This window comes from Sapajus apella, unplaced genomic scaffold, assembly GCF_009761245.1.
Source record: "Sapajus apella isolate SASKATOON/1434 unplaced genomic scaffold, GSC_monkey_1.0 scaffold6, whole genome shotgun sequence".
Taxonomy (NCBI): Eukaryota; Metazoa; Chordata; class Mammalia; order Primates; family Cebidae; genus Sapajus; species Sapajus apella.
Window position 1 is genome coordinate 5,380,239 of NW_022436946.1, and position 17,312 is coordinate 5,397,550.

General features: G+C 37.7%; 1 protein-coding gene across 14 annotated transcripts in view; it reads right to left on the reverse strand.

Annotated features, from left to right (window-relative positions):
- Positions 1-1,873: 1,873 nt before the first annotated feature.
- UTRN (utrophin) overlaps positions 1,874-17,312 on the reverse strand; it is a 536,298-nt gene continuing 520,859 nt past the window's right edge. For 8 of the 14 annotated variants that reach the window (XM_032274353.1, XM_032274355.1, XM_032274349.1 and 5 more), the window contains 4 exons: positions 16,589-16,700; positions 15,024-15,116; positions 8,550-8,621; positions 3,829-3,887 (listed from right to left, as the gene is read on the reverse strand). In XM_032274353.1, the coding sequence (XP_032130244.1) occupies positions 8,551-8,621; positions 15,024-15,116; positions 16,589-16,700 (276 nt within the window). In that variant the 3' untranslated portion in view covers positions 3,829-3,887; position 8,550. Of the gene's footprint in view, positions 3,888-8,549; positions 8,622-15,023; positions 15,117-16,588; positions 16,701-17,312 lie in introns of all 14 variants that reach the window. The other 6 variants (XM_032274352.1, XM_032274350.1, XM_032274358.1 and 3 more) reach the window with 6 other exon arrangements.

Genomic DNA, 17,312 nt, shown 5'->3' on the forward strand with positions numbered 1-17,312 from the left:
GCTTTGACCAACAGAATTTGGCGGATGTAAAGATGTGCCAGTTTTCAACAAAGGCCTCCTTCTGCATGTCCATACTTCTGCCATTGCATGAGAACATCCCTAGGTTAGCCTGCTAGTGGATCAAGGAACTCATCCAAGTGTGCACAGTCATCCTAGGCTAACCATGCCACACTGGTCAACAGCCAATCAGCCCCTAGACCTGAGTGCAACCCAGCCAAGATCAGCAGAGCCCTCAGGTGATCCAAAGATGGTCACAAATGTATGAGCAAGTCTAACTGAGATCAGAAGAGTCTTCCCAGAGTAGTTGAACCCCACATCCCACGAGCTAAACAAATGCTTATTATTAAGGTTTTATGGCTCCCATGCAGCCGACTGTGGCAATAGATAACTGATACCACAGGCAGTGGATGCAATGTAATTGTAATTAATTCCTGCTCTCTGTAGCAGCCTCATTGTGGTCACTTAACCTCACAAAAACACAAGCTGACATTATATGTCAGTGAAGCTTTTGGACCCTATTTATAGGTTTAAGCAGTAGTGTTAGTGGTGGTTTACTGTATTATCATTAAATTCTCCACTAATGAATTTAGAAAGGCCTCTGAAAAAGCTGGCATACTGTAATAGTGAATGTGGGTGTGAGAAAAGATACTCAAGAGAAAACCACAAAGATTATCTATCAGTCATCTATCTGTGCTTTCACAGTATATATAGTATAATGAGCCTTGATTATAGCATGTGTATATATACATATATATATGTGTGTTATATATATATATATATATATATATACATGATATATAATCTGAAGGCACAGTATATGTATTAGTCAATTTTGTGTTGCTGTACCAGAATACAACAGACTGGGGAATTTACAAAGAAAAGAAATTTCTCAGAGTTCTGGAGGCTAGGAAGTTCAATATTAAGGTGCCAGCATCTGATAAGGCCTGTCTTGCTGTGTTAACCCATGGTGGAAGGTGACAGAGCAGACAGCATACCTAAGAAAGTGAGAGAATCCAATGTGCTTTTGTAACAAAACCACTGGAGATAGCAAACACACTTCTGTGATGACATTAATCCATTTACAGCCTCTGCCCTCATGATCCAATCGCTTCTTCAAGGTCCCACCCCTCAACACTATGGAATTGGGGATTAAATTTTCAACACACAAACTGTGGGTGACACAGTCAAACCACAGCAGTATGAAAGCAAAACTTGTTCATTTGTTCTCACTTCTATTTTCAGCGACCTGCTCAACAAGTTGCTGGGAATCAAGTGTTTTCTCAGGAATGCTTAATGTCAGCATTACTTAGTGGTAGACAGGATGTTTAAAATGTTTGTTCATCAGAATGTATCAGTTTTCTTTTTAACAAATTATATTTTAAATGATTCTTCTATTTCATAGATAGCTTTTAATATTAGAATCAAGCAATGTGATTCTCGACATTGTTTCCCACTGAATGGCTTCAGAAATTGATTAAACCTACTAGAGTGGCTAAAGTCCAGCACATGGATAAAAAGCACAGTATTTAAGAGCATGAAACTAAAAGTAGATTTGAAAAGAACTCAATGTCAATAGCATCTAGTTATTAAAACACTCAATAGGTTTTATGTACACATTTTTATATCCAATATTACTTTTCTCTATCAATAAACCTTTTACCTGTAAGAAAGAGAATCATATAATTATATGTATGTGTAACAGATGGGGAAGAGAGAGAGAATGAGAGCAACGGGAGACGGTTAGTGCGTATGAGAGAAATTGCAGGAAAATGCGTAGATGTATCAGGATACAGGCTCTCTCTCTTATTTCCATAAATGTGCATTCAAAGCCCAGATTCTATCAGTGAACCAGCCGAAAAATATCAAAGTCATCTTGTGTTGAAATTACTTTTATTCAGGATGAAAAATACAATATGTAACCAGATTAGATGATAGTCTGTGATTAGTTCTTTACCACATATTTCAAAAGAAATACATACTTACTTCCCATTGTTGTTACTGCAATATATTTCTTTTTATTTATTGTTACTTAGAAGGTTACAATGTAGTGTTTTATGTAGCTTTTCCTTAATAGCAGATAGAGGACACTTGGCTTACAAACACAGGCAGTAAAAAAATTAACACATGACTTTTTAAAGTAAGAAAAGGAAGACACCAAATCTACAACATGGAGATCAGAGTCCAGGGAGTTGTTTTCTTTAAGCAGGTGCTTTCTTGGGTATGACATGGCCTGATAAAAGCTCTAGACTTTGCAGACTGCAGCAGCATAAAGCAATTTCCAATGTAATGAAGGAAGATGGATCTGAGGTAGAAAGGTGGTCATGGCTTTCCTTTTATATAAAACAATTTTCTTCTTTTCAAAATATCTCTGCTGCAAATAGACACCCTTGCCCCCCAACCCACCCAACCTATTCTAAAATAATAGCAATTTCTAACTTTAAGCCTCCTTCTGGCCAGATCCAAGAAAAAGAGAACTCAAAGTTAAAAAATGTCTTTATGTTTTAAATGCACATATGTTGGAGTCAAAACACATTATTTTCACTTGTATTTTGGTTTCTCTGCATTTGGTAATTAAGTAACATGTTTAAACTGAATCAATAAAATGTTAAATCAGAAGTTGAACCAAAATACTTAATTGAATGCACTCAAACATATAGGTGGAGGTACCATCATCAAAGCATTAATTTCATTCTTCTGTAGAAGCAGTGACATAGACTTTTGATAAACATTCTTTCCAAATATATTGATTACGTGAATGGTATAAAAACATCTGCTCTTTTACCCAAAAGGTAAAATAAGCCATGCACTAAATGTGTGTCTGCTTTCAGTAAGAAAACAGGAGTTTCAAGAATTATTAAGGACTTGAAAACATAAAACAACAATAAAATTCTCTTTGAAGGGAACTAAAGACAGTGGTGCATTCTGGTATCACAATAGGTAAGGTCTGCTGTGCATGTGATGGTGAAAATCAAGATGTGGGAACTAAGTAAGGTTGTACCAAGTTTTGTTTCTGTGTCAAAATGAAAACATGCTTAAATGGGCAAACTTTGGTAAAATAATCTTTGAGATTATTATAATGGAGTCTTTTTTATCAAATAGATTAAGACATAAAATAAATAATTAAGTCCTACTTATACAAAAAAAAGAATAAAACACAGGAAAAAATATCCCAGCAGAAATGCCATTTAGGCCCATAGGATTTTTATTACGGTTATCCAAGTGGTCACGAAAGAAGTAAGTGGGCAATGAGAAGCAAATTTAAACAGCATACACAGGGCTGTAGCTTAAACCATAGGTAAAAATATATATTTGATTGAAATTTATGAATTTATTAATATGGCCAAATCATGGAAATAAATATATGGGATCTATTTGGTTATATGGCTGATTAACTATAAATAACCAAAACAGTGTGGTAAAAGAGTCAAAGAAATAATGAAGTTATTGTGCAAGGTTAATATGAACAGCAGAAGGAATGTAAAAATGTAAAGTGGTCTTCTAATTCTTATGTAAATTTTGTCATGGTTATTAAAAAGACGGTATCATATTAGAAAGCCCCCACCCACTTTCCCAATGCTGTATACATTATAGAAATCTGTGACAAACGTATTACCATTTCCAAATACCTCTCTGTTCATTAATTTACAGTTGCATAGAAAGGGAAGAAGAAAACAATAATATATGGTTATTATAAAAACAAAATATCCATTTCTCTTTGGATAGTCAGTGTTTTACTCTTTCAGTAGAACACACAGTCACCACTCAACACTGTGGGTGAAGGAGCCATGGAGCTTCTGATCAAATGGAATTTGGAATTGGTGTTTGCTGAAAAGGACAACACTGTACATCAGGAAACATTGGTTGACCAGATGAATACTTCACATTGCCTGTGGGAAGGGAAAATAGCACTGTCAAACAATTGCATAAAACATTACACGTAGCAGAGATCTGTCAATTCTTCAAGGAAATAAAAGTGCTTCTTTCAGAAGGTGTCTTAACTCCTATGTGACTGTTAAATACAGTAGGAGATTCTTCTTCAAAGGTTTAGCTAGCTGAAGTTTCCTTGTCCTTTGTTCCCTGCTTTCAAGGCTAGACTTCCTTATTCTCCGTGTTCCCCTGGCCCTGGTAAACAACCTTCCCACCAGTCCTTATCTACAGAGCCCACATTCCACATCTGCTACCCACTCTGTGAATTACCCCTGCCATTGCAATGGCTACTCCTGCTGAAACTGATCTTCTGGCCTTCCTACCAGGGTAGCTGCATTCCTGCCCTTTTCAACTTCGCCAACTGGGTTCAGCTTAGTAGTGTGGTCTAACCCTAGCCAATAGGGGAACAACACAGGATTAGGGGCTACCTGCATCAGGGATAAGAACCCCTTCCTCTCCCCTGTTCAGGTGTGCTCTCGCCATTGGGCCATCCGTGAGACACATCCTTCTACAAAAGTAAATTGCCTTGCTGAGAAAATTCTTTATCTGAGTTCTAGTTCTTCTTTTCAGCACTGAGGATCAAGCATGCATTTCTAACATGACTTTTGCTTCCTGTAATGAGGTCCCTCCCTCTCATGCTGAAGTAACCTAGTCTGCTTTCCATCACTGCAGCTGATTTAGAGGGAAGCCTGGAAGTCTTTTGTCTTGACCAGGCTGGAAGCTAAGTTAAAATTGAGAGGACTTCACTTCTTTCTGCTGGAGGTATCAATGGTGAATGAATGAGACTAGTGAAAATGTCCCATGTCTTCCTGGGGGACTGTGGGGGTCATCTGTAGAGGAGGTATCCTAACAAAGCCAACCCATCTCAGTCCCAAGCTGGAGTCCAGAGATGAGGAAGAGAAGGCAGAAATCATAATCCAAAGGTGTGCAGTGGTGCCAGTTAAAGTTAAATGTCCCAGGCCAGAAATAATATAAATCCAGGCCATACTCATGGAAGTGGTATTAACCTTTAGAACGGAGGGTCAAACATTTGGTCTTCTAGAAGGATTTTGAGATTAGAAGAAAATGTTCAATTCTCTGTAAAATGAAATCATCCAAATTGGACCATGCCTCATAAATCATGAAAGGCCTTTCTGGACTCTCAGGAAAGATACTCCATCTATCTTTACACCTTATTTTATGGGAGGCTTTAGCATAAAGTCCTGTTCCCCAGAAGCAGGTTTCTAATGAAGCTGCTAGAAAAGCTGCCCATGGAGCCCCTCGTCTTCCCAGTATGCTGAAAGCAGCAAACTCATTTGACTCTGGCCTAGAGCCTATTCTCCATGACTATTCAAATTTGGATTCTTCAGATACTTGCTTCTCCATTTTGAACATCTGATTGCCATGTTAGAGGGAGCAAAAATTCAGCAAACGCTGATGGGTTCCAGGCATTGTACTGAGGTGAGGCTCTCTTGGGAAGCAGGTGTGAAAGATATCTCAGCCAGGCAGCCTCATTCAATTCTAATATGAGGTAAGTGCCAACCACAGTAAATTCAAAGTAGTTTGAGGACAGAGAAGGGGAGAGATTAACTCTATATGGGAGAGGAACTTTTTGTTTCATATTAATATTGATAACTGAAACTCTGGTGCTGAATCATGTTGAATATAAAGCCAAGAGGATGTTTGAATTATGTCTATGTACTCCATTACCCTTGAGAATTAGATATTTCTATTAATTAGACACATAATACTTCTCATTTTAGGTGTCAGGATTCTAAAAATTTAAGATCATGCTATGTACATATTAGCTCAACCCTCCAGCTGAAAATATATACTTTCATGAATTTCCATTTGACCCAAGACACAAAAAACGAAGAAAAGAGAAGAGAAGGAAAATGCTGACGAGGAAAGCAAAGAACAAAAAATAAATGGAGAGGGAAGGAAGAAAATGGGAAAGAGGCCTCCTGTATTGAGTCAGATGTTTGCTCCATCCATTAGGTTGCTGTATAACCAGGAAACATTTAGCTCTATGTAAACTCAATTTCTAAAATCTAAAAATGGAGTAGAAGGAGAAGGCCTCTGAAGATCATTTCCTGCTTTAAATTCTGAGCACTTGTATTATCATAAGTATCTGAAGATTTTAAAAGATTCTCCCTTTTTTCCTTGCCTTTGTCACTCACAGCCTCATTCTACCTGAGGACCATCAGGACTAACCTCATCACACCCTTTATCCTTTATTTGAATGGGTCACCATAAAAAGCTCCAGACTCCTGGTCACCCTTCTATTACCTGTATTTATACTGGTCATACAAAGATCTGCATACCCCTTTTTGTGTCCCCATGCCCCACCCTTCCTGGCTCTTGAAACCTGTCCTATTAGGTCATGTGGCCCACAATCCACAAAACCCATGTTCCCAGACCCTTCTCTGAATGTTGCCTGCATCTACTTGCTTGAATCAGTATTTGCATCTACCTGAAGACACAGCTTCCCTCATAACCCTCTCACATAGTACTTCCCCTGCCCACCCTCCCCAAATTAGTCACACGCTACATAAGTCTTTTTCTGGGTCCTCATTGAGGTCTTTGGGGTATCTTTTTTCTTTTCTCCCTGAAAATACTCAGCTTTGAATCTCATGTCATTGGACTATAACAATCCATAATGCAGTAATCTACTGATTCCGTGGGTCATGTTCCTTCACTTCTTGAAGTAAAGAAAAAAAAAATGGCTCAATGTCACCCACTCTAAAGCTATTTTTAAATGTTAGTGATTTCAACACCCATGGAGATGATTCTTCTAACACTCTGGATTCTCGGTTCTTTGAGCTCTTCTTTCAAAGGTCCTGTCCTCCACCTTTCTTAGCCATTCACACAAATGTCCAAATATGGACCATTACTAATACTTGCAACCCCTCTGATTTCAATATCATTCAACACAACTTCTGACAACCACCTGTACCTTCACAGCTTGCTTCCCCTACAACTGCAAATTTATCCATCCTTTGATAATAGGATCCATTGATCCTCCCATCTTTATTTCTATCTCCCACACTGGACATTTCCTCATTCCTCTCGCTAATGAGCTTAAGCATCTAGTTCAATTATGATAATCACGTCTTTGCTCATCCCTTGAATTATTGTACTTACTTTGCCAAACCCCAACCTCAACTTTTTAAATGCAATACTCGGCCCACTCTGGTGCCTGTGCTCATGAACTTGAATATGACTAGGGGGCAACTTACAACTCTGCAGAATGGCCTCATGTGAAATTCATGAGTGGCACCTTTAATGCTGGTTGTAGTCACACTCTATTTCCCAGGCCATCTGCTCTTCTGTTCTCCAAGAAGCTATCACACATCCTCCAGTCTCTCCTCACACCTCTGACACCTCCTCCCCAACCTCACTCCCTGCTAAAGTCCCAGCTTCCAATTCACTCAGACAACAGAAGTAAGCAGAAGGGAACACCCACAGCTCTCACCACACCGTCTACTTCACATACTCCTGTCTTTTAGTTAAGATCCCCAGCCTTTCTTGCCAATAAGACAATCATTCAGAGGTTTCATTGTTTCAAAAAGACTAGTAAACAAGTTCATGAAAGAAAATGTTCTCCAAAGGTACCCTGGCTTTGTGGCACATTATTACTAAAAGGATGTGATAAGAAAATGGGAATGGAAAACAAAATCTCAGGATCCCTAACTCACTATGTAAAGTAAGTGTGGCAGCTGAGTCACACAAAACCACCTTCCTAAACAGACAGTTGCATAGAGAGAAGGCCAGTGATCTCGCTCACAAATTGCTCACAAGGAAATTCCTATGGGCCCCGAAATCTTTACCCTAAAACAGAGTTCTGTTGAATTTCACCCTGACAATGTGAATTAACAGCTTATCTTTACAGGACAAAGACAGGTCTAGAAGTCATCTCTCCGCCCACCCTCAGAAAAATGTGTATTTGACTGCTTCTTCTACTCTAGACATACTTTATCTTATATAAAATGCAGATTTACTAAGCATGAGACGAATGCATAATTGACTGTTTCTCTACCAGCTCCTGCCTGCTCTTTCCTTTTCAAATATTGAAGTTCTCAAAATTCTTTCTGGAAAACACAGACAGACACACACACACACACACACACACACTACAAATCCTACTGTAACTTGTCTCTTTCTCGCGGGTGTGTCCTCAACCGTGGCAAAGTAAACCTCTAAACTGAGACCTGTTCTCAGACACTTTCTGGTTTATAGAAAATACTGAAAGGCATAAGGCTACAGCTGCCAACAGTTCTCAGCAAAATTTTAAGTAAAAAATTGAAATATTTTTCCCCTCAAAGCAACAAAACCATCTCTGTGGTGCCATTTTTCTTTTTAGGTCAATGTTTTGTGATAGCCACCTTAAGTAGACATTTGAGAGAGCAGTGGTGGCCAAATCTATCTAGAGTGACTTCATGTAGCACATTAGGATGTCATTAAGCTGTTAGAACACAAAGGATAAACACATGGTATTTTCAGTATCTAGTGGCTCCCAAGCCCACCCCCAGACTGATAAACTGCTGAACAGAATCAACTAACATTTAAATGTCAAGAAAGTTTACTTACTTACATGGAGAATTAAGTAGGAGTAAAAAATCACTGGTGGATAATCTACTTACTCTAGGTTGGGATCAGTAACATGGAGCCAATCAACCCATTAACTCTTACCTGTGGCCTGCTGGGGACATTTGCTAAAAGAGAAAACAAAAGAAATCAGTTAAAGGCAGTACTGTCACTCTGTTGGTTCCAACTTTCAGGCACGCAAATGCGTGGAAAGTATCACTCTACATGGGGTAGTAACAGCCCAGCTGTTGAATGGATGCTAATAGGAAAATAAGAAACACATTCTGAGGGTTTTTTCCTGGCTAAATGCTTCAGTGAGAGCTAGTTTTCCCAGTTAGTTTCTCATATCCCATGCGATTTAAGATTTAGTGCATACACTAAAGCATTCAGTGAGTACTTAGTCTTGCAAAAAATCTCATTTCCTATTTAAATCATACTGTATTTGGTTTATGTATCAGAACAGAGCACATTCTACTTACTTTGCTGAGTACTAATTCCGATCAAGGGACCACTGGAGGCATAAGTCTTTGGTTTCTGCCTCCCTTGACACACCCTGGACTTTAAGGCCCAGCCCAGGAAAATGGTGGCCAAGCACTTGCATCAAGGAAAGTGCTGGCCTAATCCTCAGCAGCCTTCTGGACAGGTGGGATAATAAAAGCCCCTTAGATGGGCCCAGTTAGGAATACTAGAGGAGTTAGAATATGGTGTCTAATTCGCTTTTGCACACAGCTCAATTCCTCTTTGGTTTCAGAGCGCACGACGGTGAAGACGATTTGGCAGGCTCTGCAAGGGCGGCCACTACCATCTCCTCTCTAGGCATCTGCTTTTCATCCCTTCTTTTGCTACACAATCATCTCGTTGTTAATGCTGGGGGAAATGGAGGAGATCTGTCCCCAGTAATGTCAACATCTGCTCTTGCTCAAATAGGAGTTGTCCCTAATCATCTGGCATGCTGCACTCCTTCTATCTCTCACTGTTCTATGCTGAGGTGGGGAAAAGACATCAGTGACCATATGCTGTGTGTCAGGAGCTATGTGGGAAAAAAGGAGCAGGAGTGAAGAGTGCCCTTTCTATGACGTCAGGAGGGAAAGTGTGAGCCCCAGTATTTGGGGGAGAAATCGGGCTAAAAGGAGCCTAGTTCTGCCAGATTTGTAAGTTACATCCAGGGGAAAAGAGTGAACCTAGCTGGGTGAGGTGGCTCATGCCTGTAATCCCAGCACTTTGGGAGGCTGAGGCCCGTTGATCACGAGGTCAAGACACCATCCTTGCCAACATGGTAAATTCCTGTCTCTACTAAAAATACAAAAATTGGTTGTGGTGGTGTGTGCCTGTAGTCCCAGTTACTAGGGAGGGTGAAGCAGAAGAATCACTTGAACCCAAGAGGTGAAGGTTGCACTGAGCCAAGAAGGTGACACCGCACTCCAGCCTCATGACAGAGCAAGACTCTGCCCCTCCCCCCCAAAAAAGGGTGGGCCTCCACAGTGTCCAAGGGATAGCTGAATTGAATTATTATTAAGTACACCATAGGTTTACAGACTCTTTTTAAAAGAGACAGTTATGCTTCTCTTGCAAGTAAAATAAGTAACAAATAGCCAAACCCTGGACAGAAGTCTAATCCATTTTGCTCCAAACCAATACTTTTAAACTTACAGCCTTTTATCAAATAAAAGGTTATGGGTATTTGCCTGAAGAAATCACACAAACATATTTTAAAAAGAAAATCATTGCAGTGCGGTGGGTTTTGGGTTTTTGATGAATGCCATTCAGGCTTAATAAACATAGGCAATTCATAGAGAAAACATGCCTGTGGGTCAAAAATAATTTTGACAGCATTTGTTGGTCTATCAGCAAAACTTAGTTGGCTTACTGCCAGTATTCCATACATTTGAAGGACATAAATGAAAATCGGACAAAAAAGTTTATACCAAAAAATAAAAATGGTTACTGCAGTCAGTGGGAATTTTAATATGTACATTTGTTAATTGGCAGTACAGTTAAACTCCCTTCCTTAACTCCTTACCAGGTAGTGATGGAAATGCCTTCTTCTCTCTGCTCTAAGACTCAACATAAATAATTTAAAAAAGACTTTAAAAGGCCATAATTCAAGGATGCTATCAGGACCAACTGGGTTATTAATTCAGATAAAGGAGTTCTAAAGTGTTATGTGCAACAATATGTAGACAGAGTTAAAAAACTGTAATGTTGAAGTAGGCAATTTGCAGAATTAGGATTTATGAAGACAGAGTTTCATTTTAATTCCAAGATTGCCAAGAGTGGAAATTCATTTGAGGCCATGCTAATTTTTAATCCACAAAGGATCAAAAGTCAAGATTAACATGCAGATCAATTCATTGCATGCTGGCGACAAGCAGTTTTAAAGTTCTCATTAGTGAGAGGGGCTCAAGGGACTGGCTTGGCATTGGGAGGGTGCCAATCCGATTTGTTTAGATAAATTCTCCAAAGGTGGTTGGTAAGCTTTGGGAATCACAAAGGCTTATTAAAATATTTGCTGGCTGAGCAACTTCAAAGAGACAAAAGAACAAATGAATCCTACAGAACCTTCTGAGTACTATCTGGGAATACTTCAAGGAAACCCTCCCAGCAAGAAAATGTAATCATTCACGCAAGTCAGAAACATATTGGGACAAGGTGTGATGGCTCACACTTGTAAGCCCAGCACTTTGAGAGGCCAAGATGTGTGGATCACTTGAGGCCAGGAGTTTGAGACCAGCCTGGCTAACATCGAGAAACACCATTTCTACCAAAAATATAAAAATTAGCTGGGTGTGGTGGCATGTGTCTGTAGTCCCAGCTACTTGGGAGGCTGAGGCATGAGAACTGCTTGAGCCTGAGAGGTGGAGGTTACAGAGACCTGAGGTGGTGCCACTGAACTCCAGCCTGGGGAACAGAGTGAGACTCAGTCTCAAATAAAAAAAAAAAAAAAAAAAAAAAAGAGAGAAAGAAACATGCATTAGGCACCAAGTCTACCTTCCATGGAGATTTCTACTGTGTATCAATTTTTAAAAGGTTTAATCATTACAGGCAGAACATGAAAATACATATCAATTTTACAAATAAGTCAATTCAGCTTCTATTTTTATGAAAAGTTGTCCCTATCTTGTGTAAGTTTTTAATGCCAGAGAAAAAAATGTGACTAGCAGAACTTTCAGAAGCCGAAAATAATAACACGGATATTTCAAAGGATTCTAAAATACATTCTTCATCATTTCATACATGGATGTGCTTGAATTCTTGAAAAGAAGACATGACTAGTAATGCTCATTCAGAAAACTATAAATATTAAAAATATTTGTGAATGTGCAAAGTTAAGACTAGGAGAACATGAAGCCAGCTGCTCCAAACCAATACTTTTAAGCCAACAGCTTTTTATCAAATAGAAAGCTATGGGTATTTGATCTACACACCTATTTAAAAGGAAATCATTGCATTTCGGCAGGTTTTTCGTTTTTGACAAATGTGATTCAAGCATAATAAACATTAAGGAATCTCGGGGCTCCATAAGCCACTCTCTGAACACTGAGAATGACACAGGTGAAGAGGGGACCAATGCAGGGGAGAGGATGAACCTCTGTGATATGGGCCCCACTGAAAGTACTGTGTATACTCCTCTCAGGAACCAGTATCAATGAATAGCTAACAAGATTCCCAACCAATAGGAATTTTATACTTCCCTTTAAAGGGAGGCCATACAAAACACACACACAGTTACCTCTTACAATTCATTTTTGCTCTAAATTGTGATTATTTAGTTTTCACAATGTTCTGTTTTAAAACCACATGAGTCAATCTTTTGTAAAATCTAGATGTCAGAATTTACTTTGAGAAAGATTTAAGAATGAATTCTTTAGAAAATGGAACTTGTAAAAATCACACTTTTTAGAGTAGAATTTTTAATATGGAAATTACATATTTTATATTTATTACAAGGTATATATTGAAACACATTTCCCAACCTGTCACTCCCAACTTTTAAAATTGAAAATATTCACCATCATATTAAATAAAAACTTCTAAACACACCTTGATGTACAGAATTTGCTTTTAACTGATTATTAAGGTATTTAGGTATTTAGGTAAGCTTAACTAACAATTTCCTTTAAGAATAATTCTGGCTCATAAGGCTATGATGAGATTTTATTTAGTCACTAAGTAACAGACAACTGAAAATCAAAACCTCTAAATAAAAATTAGACCTTGAATTACAATTAATAAAAAAAGATTTAATCAGTTTATCTATTACGGTGGTTACACAGCCTAGAAAGTAAGCAACAATTTGGTAGCAGGTGCACATTCACTGACCCTCTAAAGCTTTTGTGAGACTCTACAGGGCCGAAAGTGTGTCTATATGTGTGCACATGTCTGTGCACACGCACACATGTACTTTTGAGGGTAGGGAGGTGGGTGTGGAGATTGACACACTGTAAATGTGATTCTGCAAACTTTGAGAAGCATTATAGTAGAACTACAAATAAAAACCTGGGCAACAACACACTGGCAAAATACAAATAGATATATTCATGTGCTGATAGAAACCATAATGTAATCTTTCGGTAAATATTCCTGAAAATTCGGAAAGAAATATATTTTATTTTGTTGTTGTTTTGAGACAGAGTCTCACTCTGACACCCAGGCTGGAGTGCAGTGGCACGATCTCAGTTCACTGCAACCTCAGCCTCTCAGGTTCTAGTGATTCTCATGACTCAGCCTCCTGAACAGGTGAGATTACAGGCTTGCATCACCACACCTGGCTATTTTTTTTTTGTATTTGTAGTAGAGATGGGTTTTCACCATGTTAATCAGGCTGGTCTCGAACTCCTGACCTCAAGTGATCCACCTGCCTTGGCCTCCCAAAGTGCTGGGATTACAGGCATGAGCCATGGCACCCGGTCCAGAAGTATATTTTAAATAGCTGTTTTCATAGTCTGCTAATAATGACATTTTAAAAATTACAAAGCCATATAAAATGAAGAATAATTTTGAAATGAAGTCAACATGTCTTATTTATCTACACTCCTGATAATTGATGATCTCTTTTTCCTCATTTTGAATAGCATTTTCTAACAATATGACAGAAAAGGGTAAAATAAGAGGCTATGCTTTACATGAATTCTTATTTTAGTGACTGCCCTGGATTTAAAATCAGTTTGAGAGTAAATCACTCTAAAATTACAAATAATGTCTTCATATACTTTCAAAGGTTATTTAAAATATAATTGTAGCACTAAGTAATTTATACGTATATATACTTGTATGTGTGTATATACACATATTTAGCAGTATCACTAAGTAATACATATATATACTTGTATGTGTGTGTATATTTAAATATATATAAATTTATATTCATATAAACATGTGTGTATATATATAAATTTATATAAATGTTATATATTTATATAAATTTATATAAATGTTATATATTTATATAAATTTATATAAATGTTATATATTTATATAAGCATATATACTTGTATGTATGGATATATATTTACATAAACATATATACTTGTATGTATGTACATATATTTATATAAAAGTAATTTATACATATATACTTATGTGTGTATATATATTTAAATATATATAGATGTATATTCATATAAATTTACGTGTATATATTCCTATACATTTATATAAATGTTATATATTTATATAAACATATATACTTGTATATGTGTATATATATTTATATAAATAATTTATACATATATACTTGTATGTGTGTGTGTGTGTGTATGTTTATACACACACACACACACACATATAAGTAATCTGTTTCAGCTAGAAACACCAGAAGTGTTTTAGGTGAGAGCCCAGCCAAAATTGCAAGGTGGCAAGATGCTGAAGACAAAACATTTAGAAAAACTGAGTAAGTAAGAATCATTATATAATTTCCCCTGGATTTGGTTATTTTTTGGTTCTTGGTTGTTCAGATGGGAATTTCAAAGGGTCCTAATCTATGACGCCTTAAACTGTTTGGCCTTTCTACAATGACTATTTTATTCCATGGGAAAAGAAACCAGCACGAATAAAATGGGAAAATATGAAAATAATCTCTTTCTGTACTAGAGTCTCACAACACTGGAGAACAACATTTGAAGAAAAGAGGAAATTTCACTAGAAAGGTTATTTTCATGTCTTCTTTGGCATGTCACTGAGAGCTCTTCTTTGAACTAAGATGTGTTCCTTACAATAGCTTGCATAGAGGAGGATATTTTCTTCTTCAAACCAGACTTGTTCTTTTATTTGCCTTCATTTTATCACCTCTTGGGCATACTGAAAAATCTCGAAGAACAGAATTGCGTTGCAACTGTGCTCCTGTGACTTGACAGTATCTAGGCTGAGCTTCATTTTCTTTATCAACATATATAATGTTGCCTTATTTTCAGATAATATTCAGTCCTGTTTCTAATAAGGTTTTTGTTATCTTAAGGAAGAAGACCAAGGGCCACATGCAGAAGAAGGGAAGGAACACGCACAGCTGTGGTGCTGTGATCTTTCATACTCACGGCAGCAAGATGGAAACGTGCTGTGGATCTGTTCCATGACCTCTGTGAGATCCGTGCTGGTATCGTGCGGTGGGGCCAGCAGGTCCTCTCCCGCTGTGACAGCAAATAAAGAGAACAACAAAGCTTCTCAAATTAATGTCTAGCCTTCCACGAAAACCCCAGTTCAGGAGAAAGAACTTCTACCAGCCTCTAAATATCAATGTGAAAAGAGTACCCACTGCAAGGGACAATTTTATGGGAATAAACTCAAAACATTTTTGCTTGAGTGTTGGTAATATAATTTTACATCATTAAAATGTACTAGATGTTTGATCGTGTAGAAAGAATCCACACACCATGGGACTGAAAAACAGGAGAAAAACAAGTAATATAGTTTTATTATTTCAATATTTGAATTAGAAATCTACTATTTTGCACCAGCTATTTTTTCCTACAAAAAAAAATTCCACCAATTTTCCTTTTCCGTCCTCCTTTCTTTTTGGAGACTTCGGCTTAGGCCAGCTTATCCTGCCACAAAAGTGAAGGTGTCTTATTTAAGATACTTTTCACCAGGATGTGTTTTTTTATTCTATAATCTATAGTCAAAATAATTCTCTTATTTAAAAAATATGAAAATAACCTTAATATTTTAATCTTTTTCTGATTAATGTACCAAAAGATATCCCACAAACAAATTAATTTGGTTACAATATATAGTTCTCAGTAAAATTCTAGAATTTTAATTTCATGGATGACAAAATGTCATTGACGAACACCTAATTTACGAGGTGCCAGGCTGTTGTAACCATTTTAGACATAGTCATTCTTCACTCCCCTCACAAAACCCTATGACATGGCACTACTATTACCCTCCCCATTTCACAAATAAAGAATGTAAAGCATGGAAGGTTCTACGGTTTTCCCAGAATTACACAGCTTCTGAGTGGCACAATGGGAATCAGAATTCAGGCAATCTGAATCCATATTATACTTTTAACCACTCTCCAATATTACCTTGAAATATGAGCTAATTTCGAAATTGGATAAATTTCAAAATTGTCTTTCCTAGCATCAGTGACAGGTCCCCATTGTGACCAAGGAGAGACTGCGTGGGACCTCTGCCTCTGACGGAACAGGCAGGACGATGTCTACATGGATTAGGATGAAGAAAAGTGAATAAATGAGTTTCCAGACCCGGGCAGAGAAAACTATAATGTTTGGTATGATATTATTAGTTCTGAATATGTACAAATGTAACATTTTAGAGACAGAAAGTGTACCAAAAAAGTAATTCACAAAGCAAATAATGTCTTGCTCGTTCTAAAAGGACAGAGTGGTTTTTTTTCATCTTTCACCAAAATTCAATCGACTAGTACAGATCATATAAACAAGTGTACTATAGCTTATTCGAAAATGTTTGCTTTTTGACATTGTTTAAATCGATCTGCACTTTTTTAAGACCAAATGCAAAACTCTTTTACTTCCTAAGGCACCAGTGTGTAAGAACGTTACTTAACATGAAACACAAGCAAATGGCAAGGCACAAAGCCGACTTGGTGGCGGAGCAGTGTGCTGGGGACACCCACCTGCCTGGTGGAACTGTGGGCCGGAGGCATCTGGATCAAGCGAGGAGCTCAGCGAAGAATGCTGAGGAGAAGCCCACGGGGAAACTCCATTGATTCGGGAATCAGATTCAGGCTGGAATCACAGTCAGAGGTTAAAGCAGAGAAAGGATTCAAGTAACCACAAGGAACAACATTTTCTACTTAAATTTCCCTCCTTCACCATGGATAATTAAATCAGAGAGAGTTCTTTGCCTTCAAATGTTTTCAACATATTTTAGCATCAGCTGGTGGGGGCTTTGGCCCTTCCCTTTCTGCTTGGGCACTCTGAAGAACCTACTTGGTTATGCTGCAAAATTCATTTATCAACATCATTTTTACCCCTCAATTTTTCTATTATTTTAATGTTAATCAAGTGAATACAGAAGCATATTTCACTCATATTTTAAACATCAGCACTGGGTTTCTTATACAGTAAATTTATCCAATTTCAAAATTAGCTCATATTTCAAGGCAATATTGGAGAATGGTTAGCAGCATGATTATGGATTCAGATTGCCTGGATTCTAATTCCCATTCTGTCTCTCAGAAGCTATGTAATTCTGGGAAACCTGTAGAACCTTCCATGCTTTACGTTCTTTATTTGTAAAATGGGGAGGGTAATAGTGCCATGTCATAGGGTTTTGTGAGGGGAGTGAAGAACGACTATTTCTAAAATGGTTACAACAGCCTGGCACGTCGTAAATAC